The 13,494-nt window shown below is 39.2% G+C and overlaps 1 protein-coding gene and 1 pseudogene across 1 annotated transcript in view; both read right to left on the reverse strand.

Annotated features, from left to right (window-relative positions):
- The window catches only part of LOC137976116 (counting factor associated protein D-like), an 11,349-nt gene extending 8,753 nt beyond the window's left edge, over nucleotides 1-2,596 (reverse strand). The window contains exons 1-3 of the mRNA XM_068823392.1: nucleotides 2,019-2,596; nucleotides 812-999; nucleotides 1-57 (exon numbers count right to left, since the gene is read on the reverse strand). The exon at nucleotides 1-57 is cut by the window's left edge and continues 184 nt beyond it. Of these exons, the coding sequence (XP_068679493.1) occupies nucleotides 1-57; nucleotides 812-999; nucleotides 2,019-2,439 (666 nt within the window). The 5' untranslated portion in view covers nucleotides 2,440-2,596. The remainder of the gene's footprint in view (nucleotides 58-811; nucleotides 1,000-2,018) is intronic.
- Nucleotides 2,597-4,842: 2,246 nt separating this feature from the next.
- Nucleotides 4,843-11,476, reverse strand: LOC137977207 (digestive cysteine proteinase 1-like; annotated as a pseudogene).
- Nucleotides 11,477-13,494: the final 2,018 nt, after the last annotated feature.

A 13,494-nucleotide genomic window follows, 5' to 3' on the forward strand; every position in this document is an offset into this window, starting at 1 on the left:
GGCCTTACGCTGTAACTTGTGAACTGGAAAACCACTATGGATTTCTTGGCCAACGTACTAAATTTAGGAAAGGACGACCGTTAATCGATCATTAATCGACCATTCATGATGGATTGATCAATCAGTTAATCAATCATTGTTGTAAATCGAGAGGAAACCAACTGCATTGATCATACAGTTTTCAAAACGAAAATCATCTCGGTTAATGGAACAAACTTAATTACCACCCCAATGAGTAATGTTAGAAATTCAATAGCATGATACGTTTTTGCATCAAAAGGATATTCGGAAACATCCAACCTGATCTCTATTCTAAATTAACGATTATCGTTAAGGGTACTTACTTTGCTTTGAATTAGCTATTATCGTTAATTTAGGACAGACCATTTGTCCCAGGACTTGTGGACCTGGGTTGTCTTTTTAAAAAATATATGACCATTTTCCAAATCCTTATCAAACTTTCAGTCTTCTGAAGTAATGATTATAGTTAAATTAGAGCAAAGTAGGAATTAGCCATGATAATCGCTAATTCAGAAGTAAAGATTCGAGCTTCAGATGTGATTTTTGCACCATGTGTTGTGTGCGAATTTTTTAGAAAACGTTAACGTTGAAAAAATCTCCAGTTTCTCCTGCCTTATCAAGAATGTAAGTAGAAGAAAGCAAAAAGTACTGATCAATAAAAGGGTCTCGTTTCCCATTGCTTTATTGACCGACATAAGATTCTAAGCACCCACATTGAATCTTACACTGCACATCCCTTGCCTTGAAAGAACACTGGTATATACTTTTATCTCCTTGCTTAGGTACTTGCCTGGAAACCCTTTAGGTTTATAGGAACAACACTCTGTGCTCTCTCTGGAGACCATCGAAATCCAGGCCTGTACCAGCAGGTCTGGCTATTTTTGTTTAGATTCTTTCCTTTACTCCAGTGAGCTGGAACAAACTTTACCAGAACTCCATAAGGCTTCAAATCTCCTCTTTGATAAGTCTTGTCCATACCTTTAAATGTTCAAAGTTACTTGAAAATATAGAAAATGTTTGAACGTTTTTTTTTTTCATAAAAAGAGGAAAACCCCTTAAAAATAAAAGTGATAATGAGAATGATAATCTAATCCTTGCATACGCCAAGAGCTACTGAAATTTAATTCGACCAATCCGAATTCAGCGAGCGGGAAAAAAACTGTGCTATCCCAAATCAAAGGGCCAGAAAACCCATTAAATAATTTTGTGGCAACTTTTTGGTCAACAAATTTTTGGCGCCAAAGCTGGGTTGCCAGCGAGCGGCGATTCGTACGTCAGTGGTTGTGATTTGGCTGTTATTTGAGCTTTTTCTAATTAATTTAAGACGAATTCAGTCCAGTATTTCGAATAAAGTGTAAGAAGGCGTCAAAACTGTATTGATAATGTATTTGAGTTAACTTCGCAAAAAAAATACTCTGATGGGGTTCTTTCGACAGGGTAGATTGACAACAAGGTCGTTTACGCACAAAAGTGCACCGTTTCCGGTGAAAGGGCAAAGGATTGATAGGATAGCACAGTCTTCACTGACGCGCCCACTGCGGGCGCGGGTTCGGTATGCACGGATAATCATCATTAGGGCTTAGTTTGCGGTCGATACAATGCCTCATCACTAACCAGGTCTATCACGTGCATCACTAACCACGTCTAAGGCTAATGAACTCCAGTTACTTTCGTCATAATTCCGAATTAGTCTGTGATATTAGATGTATTTCATACTATTTAATTTATAGAGCTGGCTCTTTGTAAAAACTAACGACTCATTATGCCCAGACTCAACCGATTGAGGCTTCTTTGATCCACGCTGGGACCATGACCCATAACCTTTTTGACCTCATGCACCAAAAAATCCGAGGTCTTCTTTGACATTCTAGGCATGCTGTAAAGCTTTGAAATGCTAGCATAAAATTTTAACCAAGATAAATAGAGCGATCAATTAGACGACGCTTTACAGTCTATAAAAACAATGAACAAAGTTAACACAAGTGGTATTTGATTACCGTAATAGTAATCGATGCGACTCATCTCGTGTTGACCAGCGTACCAGGCTTCAAATGGTTCAATGATTCCATCGTATGGTAAAGATATGATTCCCTGAGCATGGTAAAAATCTGGAAACTTCAACTCATGGAAAATAGAGTCTTTAAGCTCGTCATCTTGCAGGAGAGTTGCATTTTCGAAAGAAATAGTAGGGTCTTCTGTATCCGTATCATTTCGTCGTTCTGTGTTGAGCTCTTCAGGATCGGTGGTACTATTGAGTATCTTTTTGATTTCTTCAAAGAAGTAGTGTTGTCCGGCGCAGTGGTTAATCAAACACGCCAATTTCAGAGTTAATAAGCAGTACACCGTAAGAAGTGTAGGGATGGAATTTGTATTATGCTTGGTCTTCATCTTAACTGATTTTGATCTTATACCGGACATATCGTATTCTCCGTCCGGCCCTTCCCGGGTTCCCTTCTCATTGAGTAGTCTGGCAAAACCAATCCGTCACATATTAATACAAACCCATCTTGACCTCAAACTCCAAACCTTTTCAAGATTGGTAATGCAGATGTAAGTAAGGGGCATATGGGATTAAGCAAGGAATCCGTTTGATTCAGTAGCTTATGGAACCTGTCAAAACTGAGTCACTCCGAGAGCAGGTACCTGCTGGTTCTGGTGTCAAGGCATAAACATTGGGCCACAAAGTAGTAAACTAAGATGCTCGGAAAGGTGTCTGATTGCGAATGGCAACCAAAACCTCTTGTGCTACTTTTTTGGGCCTTTTTCCCAGCTCCCCGAATGTCACCGTTAGAGAGTAATTTAAATCGAAAAACGCAATTCGGGAAATCTTTGCAGACTCGACGTCTTACTGAAGCATTCGATTCTTTGCATGTGCTTAATAGAAATATTTGTATTATCATCATTTTATTTTTCAATGCTCTGTCTTTCATTTAATACTTTGGACAAAAATATACAAAAACGTTGGTGGCAGCCGGATGGTTGGTTAAATTTTCCAAGATTTTGTGCGTTCCCACTTTAAACAAGGACTAGCCCTGCAACTGTAAACTGACTATCTCCTTCCCTTTTCAGTAACAACGCAATTCACCTTTATCACTCGGCGACCATTTTGGAGTCCGTGGGGAATAAAGGCTTTGTCTTTGCATTGTCTTTGCCCGTCCAGCCTCACACTGAATGAGAGGTTCGACGGGCAAAGTCTTTTGTTTGGACATTGAGTGATATGGGCCAATTGCTGCTTCCAAGGCTCATCCAATATAGCTGGCGTATCGTAGGTGATGCCTCGAAAAAACGCTTCTTGCGAAAAAGAAAGGGATAATAATAATAATAATAATAATAATAATAATAATAATAATAATAATAATAATAATAATAATAATAATAATTGAATGAACTTTTATTGAAGTGTCAGGTCTTCTAGCGATGGTACACTAGTTGGGGACAATGTTCATGTTTGTTTCTTGTGTTTTGCCTCAGTCCGAAAGAGCTTTGCGTGTCTTAAATGACTCAAAATAAAATGTTTGTGATTTAAGGAAATTTTCCCATAAAATTATGTAACCATAATGGCTGAAGGAATATGGCTCCCATTTCCATCCAGATCGTTATTCCCCAGAAAAACTTGACAACATTCCTTACCCTGAAAATTGAATTTGTGAATGAAATAACCAAAGTTACTCTTTGTGTACAGTTTTAAGAAAACGACGAAACCTTTGAGTTTATAAAACATTTTTCGACAGAAACGTCTACTATTCTCGGTTAGTCAGAATACAAAGCGATGGAAGCTAAATTTATGATAAAAAGAAAATGCTTATGTGAAAAATAGTAACAACGAAAGGAAGTATGGCGTGAAAATGTGTGAATTAAAGATAGTTTAAGATTAACATGGTGTAATTGTTGATTCAAAGAGGGATGTTCTCTCTGAATATGAATAGCCTCTTTTATCTTAAGTTGAAAAATTAGTGGAGTCGTGATCTAAAACACGAAAACAATCTGCTGAATACGAGGCGTGACAATGTTCAAAATTCTGCACATGTGAGAGGCCTTATGATGTGTCGTATGGCATTTGTTCAGTTTGCGAGCAGCAGCCGCCGGACGCTTATATATTACCACTACTACTCAGGCTTACTTTCTGCCAAGGTGCCTTATTTTGCCCGCCTTCGGCCCTTTGGATTTTACAGGATTTTGCTCCGTATCCAGACCGGTGTAGACGTGTAAATGAAGTTGTTGGGGCGGCGATCCCCTCTTGAGTTACGATGTTTGAGATGCCATAAAATAACTTATTGATTTGTTCAGTAATTATGGAAAATGAGCTAGGTCTGGCCAGGTCTTTAGCCTTCCGCCGAGCTGTTAGATAAGACAATTTGCCATTTTAGTTGAGTTTTTGCTGGGGAACGACCAACGTCACAATCATGATCACGCAATCGACTGCTCAAATTCGTTTAACTGCCATGTTTTTATCACATTTTTTCCAGTACTACATATTGTAAACTCTCATTTTACCTGAAGAAGGATGGTTTGGCCAGCCGAAATATAGTACACCACTAAAACCAAATTTACGTTGTATCGACTCTTGCTGTTTTCTTTTGTGGTCCCAGATGTCGATTTAATCCTCGCTCTCAATTACCTGTACTGGTGTAGCCTTGCAAGTGGTCATTAAGTCTACAATCAGTTGCAAAAGTCTCGGGACACTGAAGTTGGTTTTCTTACTTAGTTTGAATAATTGGGGTGTAGGGTGAGGGTAAAGTGAGATCGCTGTATTTGTGTGTTAGATCCTCATTTAGAGCTACTACTAGAGATGTCTACAATTACGAATACTTTCTAATAAAAGACACTTTTATTTCTTTTGTCATATGTCAAGAAATAGTTTAAGATAATCTTACGATTATCGATGATTCAGCTTTTTGTATGGAACGGGAGTTTTGTATAAAAAAAGACTGGCTGGTTACTTTTCATTATAATAGATAGATACGACTATTATGTTATAGTCTCAAGGAGATCAAAAGCACGTAAATATTTCCTACTTGCAATTGAAAGAAGAAAGTACCCCCCCCCCCCCCCCTCGGACTATAAGCTCGAGCCATGTCCTTTTTCTGACGCCTTCTTCCAACCTACGATTCGATATGAGTTGATCTGATTGGATTTCTGTACAGTGTGCACCTTCGCTAAATACAGTTGCAATTGACATTGGCTTAAGAAAATTTCATTATCATTGTTCTCATTTATTTTATCAGGCTAGCCTGGACTGAAGTTTTATGACTACGAATAGCTTGTTCTACTATACGAAGGTCTTTTGGCGCATTTTCAACGTAAGCATGGGTGAAGCTGCTTTTATCCCTATGATCGAAAGGCACCCCAGAAAGAGAATGGCCTAGGTTCAAGGTTAAAAACGTGAAGCGCAGAACTTCTTCCCATTGATCTAGCAGTTTTGCCGACAACACCACTAAAGAAGCTAAAAAATGCAGATTGGTGATTATAGACAGATGTAGGAACCCATATGAGCGAAACAGTGAAAAGCAGGTATTGCTGTTCTTAAAAGCATGACAGTTTTCACTTGTTTCTTTCTTCAGAGAGTATCTGTGACTAAAAGGAAAGAAAATTAATGAGGTAAGATCAAACAAGTTTCGTTTCTTTCCTTTGTGTTCCAAAACGCAAATGTCAGCCTAACGTATAACTTAGACTGCTCTGCCAGTCCCTTCTGATTCAGTCGAGCAGTCCGCTTTAGTCACGCAAGCGAGCCGAAGAACCGAGGAGAGAACATTTCGATCTCTCCTAATACTCCCTCGTCTCTTCGGCTCGTTTGCGTGACTAAAGCAAGCGCTAGAAGGAACTGCTAGAAGTCTACGTATAACGCAAACTCGATGCTAAATCTCTCTAACACCGGCAGTAACTTAAGTTTTCTTCCCGTCGATACCGCACGTCCTCCATAAAGATACAGAACGGCGAGGTTTTATTCCTCTTACCAAACATCTTCATTGTCAAAATATTCATCAAAGTCAGCTTCAATATCCCTGAAGTCAGGATCCTCTATCGCATCTTTGCGAATAATTTTATTGTCATTAGTTTCATGATTTTCTTGTCGAGTTTTGAGTAATCTTCTCTTTAGTTCCTTTTGACGCTGGCGTTTTTGTTTTTCTTCTATCTGCCACGGCAAAGGCTTGCTACCTCTGTTTAGAACAACAAATGGCCTCTTCTCTACACCGCACAGTCCATGGCGTATTTTTATAAAACCGCTATCTCCCCAATTGTATGACCAAGAGTTTTTAATCAACCAATAAGGGACACCATTTTCTGTACCGTATCCGACAAGTAAAACGGCATGATCAGTTTTGTTGTCTGAAAAGCAAGGAAAACAAATAGCATGTGTTATCGGTAACTATTATTGAATCATATGTTACGGTAACGATTTGTTATGGCGCTATATCTATTTAACGATTATTCCATAAGTGTGCGTTGATTATGAATTGACTATAACCAATCCGGTCAGTGTAAAATGCAGACTGCAGACTAAGGTTATAATGTAATAGTTGAAAAAGCCCAAACCATTTATAAATGCTAACAGTTAAGCCTAAGGTTAGCATTTCTAAAGGGTTTGGGCTTTTTCAACAGTTACATTATAACCTTAGTCTGCGTTTTACCCCTAGGGATGGTTCCTAAAAGGTGTAATAACTCTATCACAAGGATAAATATACCTTATTCCAGCACATTTATCCCTGGAATCGAGTTAATACACCTTTCAGGAACCGGCCCCTGGTCTGCAGTCTGCATTTTACACTGACCGATAATAACCAATCTCGTATCCAAGAAGCCCCATTATTTAAAGTGAAGTATATGTTATACTCTGTACTTTGAACAATTGAGGAATGGGACCAGTAACGATGTATGATGATCAGTGATTCGTTGTGACTTGTGTTTGTGTATTAAGTTTCGATTTAATACTGGAGGGGTGAGGGGGCTAAAGGCATTTGCGTGAAACGGTAAATGGCAAGCTTCAGCTTGGCACAAGTTCGTGAAATCATTTGAATAATAATAGTAACAAAAATAATCACACATTTATAGCGCACCTTTTCTCAGAGATCCAAAAGCGCTATTTATATAACGTTAACTAATTTGAAAAGTTATGTACAATACAAATACTCTAGATTAAATCTAGAAAATGGTAACGCTGTGTAAAAAATGCTCGTTTACGAACAAGAAATGTCGTCAATTTACGTTTAAGCTGTTCCAGAGAAAGGGTGTCGCACCGGAAATGGCCATAGCGCCGACCATAAGTGGCCATAAGGCTTTAATTCAGAAGGAATGAGAAAGTATTTATGAGATGAAAAGAGTTCGTGCATTGGTTGTTAGCGTTAGATCAAACCCTTGATGTAAACAGGAACTCGATTGTTAAGGGATTTGAAAGTCAATTGTGTGTGCACGTATCATTTAGGTGAGCAAGTCAGGAGGCGAGCAGCAGCATTCTGTACAGTGTTGAAGGCTTTTCATTAGGGAGTCCGGTAAACCATAGGGAAGCGAAGTGTAAAAGCAATGGAATTTCTAGCCTCTCTTTTCAGAATTTGCTCGATAGTTAAAGCCAACAAGTAAGAGATAAATCAAAACCAAACTAGTTTGCCGTAAACGTGGTTCTAAATCTCTATCGCGACCATTATTTAAGGCTTTTACTTACTGCACGAGATATCATCCAAGACGCCATGGCTATAGAATTTAATGTTTTAGGGTTGGCATTGATGGATATAGTTGCTGGACCGTGGTAAGCCAAGGCTTTCTTCAACGCTTCCCTGTTATAGCGTTTAACTCTTCTGTAACTGTGAATTTTTGCTCCTGTTTTCAGACTTTTAGTCTTGCAATAACCTTCCTGAAGATGAAATACAAAAGCATTTCACTCATTTTGGGGGTTGTTACGCTTGAAGTTGAAAGAGCTCTCACATGTGTCGAAATACTCCTCTATCTACCGTAGTTGAATTTATGTCTACAAGACTCTAGGGTCAAACACCTGTGAAACCTACGCAATCAGATAATGAAACATCAACTGTTAGTAAGCACGATCGGTCAACTCTCTTAGAATATTAGACAATTTATGGCCATGGAAGGAAATTAAGCGCTCCAAAAAACACTATTTTTAATCGCTCTTTACCCAAAACGACTAGGTGATCCTACGATTTCTGGCAATTTTGTTGTTAATTAATTAATAGACTAGGGAAAAACTTTTCTCACGTTTGAAGCAGTTCTGGTAGTTGACTTAGAGCTTTCGAGAATATCTCATTACCGTCAACTTTTGTTATTGTTCAATACTTTGAAGCGTAAAGGGGGGAGAATAAAGTATTATTAACTGATTGAGAGGTCACCATACGGCTGTGTGAGATGAGATTAAGCAATGATAGCTACTGCGTTTCAAAACATAAATTGTTGTTGTTATGATTACTTTACAACTAGTATTTCAATTCCTTTAACACGACAGCTTCATAGCTTAGTTGATAGAGCATTGCAACGTCATCGAGGAGGTAAATCCCATTAAAGCCATAAATTGAGTTTTCAGGTGTCTGTACGAGACAATTGATTCAGTTATCCAGGAAAGTGCGAGGATCACTTCTCCCTATCAGAATTGCGAAAGGTACCCAAGGACAACATTGATATAAAAGTTGCTCACTTTTGAAGAGAAAGAGAGAGAGCGACTGAGAGGAGGGGAACCAACCTGTCCTCTATAGGGCCATAGCTGTCCACTGTAGCGATTCCAAACTTTCTTATCCAAGAGAACGCCTTCCATGTCCAGCCTCCAAGACAGCCATTATTTCCGTGCTCAACTCCAGGCGTTGCCCAGGTACAGTCTAATAGCTGCTGCTCCGATAAATCAAGTAATTCTCCAGTCTAGAAATACACAGTTGCTTTCCTTAGCTCTGATAAGTTCTAACACAGAGCGCACGTGTACCGCTGAGGAGTGTAGAGCGAAAAGCGCGCCATCGCGTGTCTCTAAACCTCGGGACATTTCATTCACCGTATAGGAACGAGGTCACGCAACGGCTCAACTTTTTAAAAGACAAAACAGGCTATCCCTTTAATTTCTGTGTATCAAGAGTCAGTTGTTGGTACAATTAAGCGAAACTATTACGGTGATATTAAGTGACCATTGGACAGCGTGGGACTGTTTTTTTTTTTTATTGGTAAAAAGTCGATGAAAAATGACCTCTGCTACCTTCTCACAATTGTGTTAACTATTGTATGCGATTTGTTCTGGCTCTGGTAAAACAACACAAATGAAAAGTTGGGTATTTACAATTGACATAATTTAAAAAATTGGTCATGACTCGTAGCGCTCTGAACAGTGTTTACTGCTGTGGGAGGAACAACTAACCGCCAAAGTCTGCAACTGACTAATATAACTTACATTTATTCAAGACTTCAAATTATATATAACCACTTGAAGATATTAAAATTGACTCTTTGGAAATATTAATCATTCCATTAAGAGAAAAGCAAAGTTAGTTTGCAAAACTTGTTGTTGAAAACTCGGGAACAAAGTAAAAAAAAAGAGTAAGAATAGTAGTTGGAAGGCATAGGTAATAATGAGCCACACGATATCTTCAATTGTGGCAAAGGCCGTTAACTCTGAGCCTTCTCACATTTTGGCAAATGCATTAAATTGGAACGTTTTTAGTTTATTTACACTATGAAGTCTATTTGTTGTCGTACCTTAATAAAATTCGCGCCTTCAACCGCTCCAGCTGCAGCGAAGGCCCAACAAGAGCCGCAGGTTCCCTGTCCTTTAGCGGGTGAAACAGCTCCTACAAAGGGAAAATGGATTTTTGCATTAAAGAGGCGGTAAACTGACACGTCTTCAACTTGTTCTGTAACCCAAACATAATAGCAGTTTCGAGGCTGAAAAATTAAATCGGACAGCTTTGAAGAATTCATTTATTTGTCAGTAGTTTACTATTTGATAAGGATTCCCATGGATTTACATGGTATCTTTTTTACTCAAGGACTAATTACCATAGCCATTGAACCCCTAATGTGGTAAAATCTCGGGACTGCACAATAGGGTGCTGATCATTTTCTGAACCTCAAGTCCTCAAGTTCTATTAAATGGCTATTGCGATTCAAATGCTCGCCTTTAACAGTACTCACCGTAATTTCTCCAATCTAGTTCCCGAGGGACATGTCCATATCTATTTGTAGTCTTTTCTATTCTATCTCGCCTCCAGTAATCGTCGAAATTATCATCTTCATCTTCACGTGATCCATAACCACCATCTCCTGGCATGAGCCCCTTGTGGCCTTGAAATTCAGCATCTGTCATGTCGGCGAAGTGATTGACGGCGAGGTGGTAAAAGTTACCTTTCATATTCATGGACCGAATATACCTATTAAGGATAGTAGCTTAAGCAAAAATATTTCATTTCATTGAGTGAATAATTTATCTTGTAAACTGGGGTAAATAATTTGCTGAAAAGAGTTATTTCCCCATGGAGACTTCATTACTATTAACACTAGCAGGTTTTTTACTACCGCAAACATACTTCTCACTAAGCAACGACGGCTTGACAAGTTTAGCAGAACTATAGTCTCTGTACACCTCACAGGTGCGATTGATATTTTGCTACGTTTGATTGCCGTTCCCTTCGTGACAATAACATAAAAAGAACAAATTTGAGGTTATTTGAAGGGCGTCAGCACCCGAAGGAGTAATTTCGACTTTCTTCTTCTTATCTTCAACATCTTCATTGAAGTTTAATTGCTGGAAAATGAGTTTTCAATTAACACCCTTCACAACTTGAAAATATTCGCGTAATGATTAAGAAAAGCAGAGTTATATTTCCCCGACACCACATAATGTTAAAAAGATAAATATATTTCAAAGATAATGACGATGGATTCCATTTCAAAGACAGTTAGTCCAATGCAAGGCGAAGTCGTGGGATGAGTCTGGTCTAAGTGGAGGCTTTGAAATGGCATCTCCATATTTTGTCTATCAACTTTTAGATGTACTGGTCCGGTTCGGTGCCTCGTTTAGAAATGACCCAGTTGAATAAACAGGCCAACTTTTTACCCATTTGTGGGCAACTACTCTTTAACATCTGGATCTTTGATTGATGGATAGATGGCCGTCGGGATCAGAGTGGATGGATGTATTAAGCAGTCGTGCGTAATGATGAATAATTACGAGAAAACGTTATAAAACTGTTTTGTTTTACACGAACCTCAAATTATGCCTAAAAAGGTTCTTTCTTTTCTGATGTTCTATTCTGTCCTTGTAATTCCTCTTGTGCTTTGTACGGAACTCTTGGAAGTCCTTTTCAATCGGGTCTTCATCATGATGAAGCATAGCAAACTCACCCATGGGATTTAATGACATCAAAGCACCATCACTGTCTCGTGACCTTTTGTCGATGTTCCAACACCATTTGTCTTGTCGCACTAGAAGGAAGAGCAGCATCAGATGTGTTGCTTTTGTCTTATCTTTTTTCATGGTTTAATCTAAGTGACTTATGCATTAATTAAAGTGACTTATCCACCTCGTTTTAAGAAGGTGCCTGGCCTAATGGTAAGACGCTGAATTTCATGAGGATGCACGACCTCTCCCTGCTAGCAGGTCTCTTTTCTGTTGCGTTCGCTGGGCTGACGAGAACGGGAAGGAGACCTCTGCCATGGGTCGAAATTCGCTGTGTTGAGCATGCACGGCATGCTCAACACAGCCTCGTGATACTTCATGTTGTGTGGGCTTACTAAAACAGCAGCATTATTGTAAAAGGAATGCGCTGGACACAGTGGGCAGCAAACATATCATGAGGCTTGCGGTTTGAAGCGTGCCGTCCAATTGTGAACGGCGGTTGGATCAAAGTGAGTTTCGACCCATGGCAGAAGTCTCTTTCCCGCACTTAGCCAGCCTAGCGAACGCGGAGAAAAAAAAAATTAAAAAAGAAACCCCTGCTCGTAGGGCCTCTCCGGCCAAAGACTGCGTTTTTCTTCGGTTTGAACGAATTCATTTGGCTTTGTAAATAAGAAACAAATTGTCCCCTTTGATCGATTTCTTAAAACACACAGGCCCACAAGCTGCCTAACCTGCCGGCTGCACTGTGTAAATCGGTTCTCACTTCACTTTTTATTCGAAGACGTTTGTCTGAACCAACACTTTTATCAAGTTCGCGTCAAATTCAATTTTTCACACGATTAAAATATAATCTACTCACAATGTGAATCTCAAAAACATCCGGATCATCACCAGGATCGTAATCCCACTCATCAAAGCTGTGGTACTATGATCACGTATTTGTCGTAGTAGGACACCAGCAGGGTATCGTAACCATTCATTTCAAAGTACACTGGTTTGGGTGGGACAGTTTTGGTGGCGTAAAACACGTATGTATTATTGCGCTCAAATACTGTTATGTTGTACGTCCACTTTGTGCACAGTTTGCCATCTATGGTAGCATCACCCGTGGTACTGAGAAAACGAGAAAAAGTGATGGAACTGTGAAGGTGTCAGGAAAATTTCCAAACACACTTCAATCCGAAATAACCAAATCTCTCAACAATTTTAGTCGCCCTATGTAAGGTTACCCGGATTCCGGAAACCAGAAATGTTTTGTATGGAGAAAATTATGGAATCCTGGGCTTTGGAATCCGGGATCCAGTCACGGAATCCGAATCTGGCCACTTCCATGAATTCGGGATGTACGGGAGAGATGAATTCTGGAATTAAGGACATGGAATTTGGACTGCAAGATCAAAGACTGCCGGTCTTGGATTACCTTAGACATGGTCCTTTCTTCTAAAACCTAGTAAAGCAGGCTTACAAAGAACCGGCTGAATCGGCGTCCACTGGTATTCAAAATTTAGAGTTCTTAGGCTAAAAATATCATCTAAACAATGGTTAGGGATTCTGACATTTTCGGAGAACAAGGGAACACAGACAAAAGATGTTAGGAAACAAAAAAAAGAACAGAGGACATTTTCAAGGCATGAAAAAGCAAGCGAACATGTTTGTAACTATCGCTAATGATGTAATTCAAACAAATAGATATTCAATGTTCGAGGTTAACCAGAGAAAATGGTCGGGGTGACGCTGCTCGGGGTCTGTTCTTAGACGGCTTCCTTCGTGTTCCGCAAGTTTTCGGGCACGATCCCAAAGCATGTTTGCATGTTAAGTGAAAACGGGACTCAGTTGTCATTTGGTTATCCTTTTAAACTTATTGTCGGCCAGTAATTCCCGCGAGAAAAAATTGTCTCTGTATCACAACATTTTTTTAAATTGATATCCAAGGGACCAATAAGCAGATTAAAAATACACATAATATTCATAATATCGAATTTATTTCTGGAAGATGTGTACAGGTTATGAATGAGGTTAACTTATAGCGAAGATTCGGCCAAATCTTAACTGTTAACTGAGAAAACGATGAGTTTTTTAACCGATAGCTGAGTATTGTTGATGTGTTATTCAACTGTTACGTGATAAATGGCCACAATTTAGCTGACAGCTGAGAA

Source organism: Montipora foliosa, chromosome 11, assembly GCF_036669935.1.
Source record: "Montipora foliosa isolate CH-2021 chromosome 11, ASM3666993v2, whole genome shotgun sequence".
NCBI classification, from domain to species: domain Eukaryota; kingdom Metazoa; phylum Cnidaria; class Anthozoa; order Scleractinia; family Acroporidae; genus Montipora; species Montipora foliosa.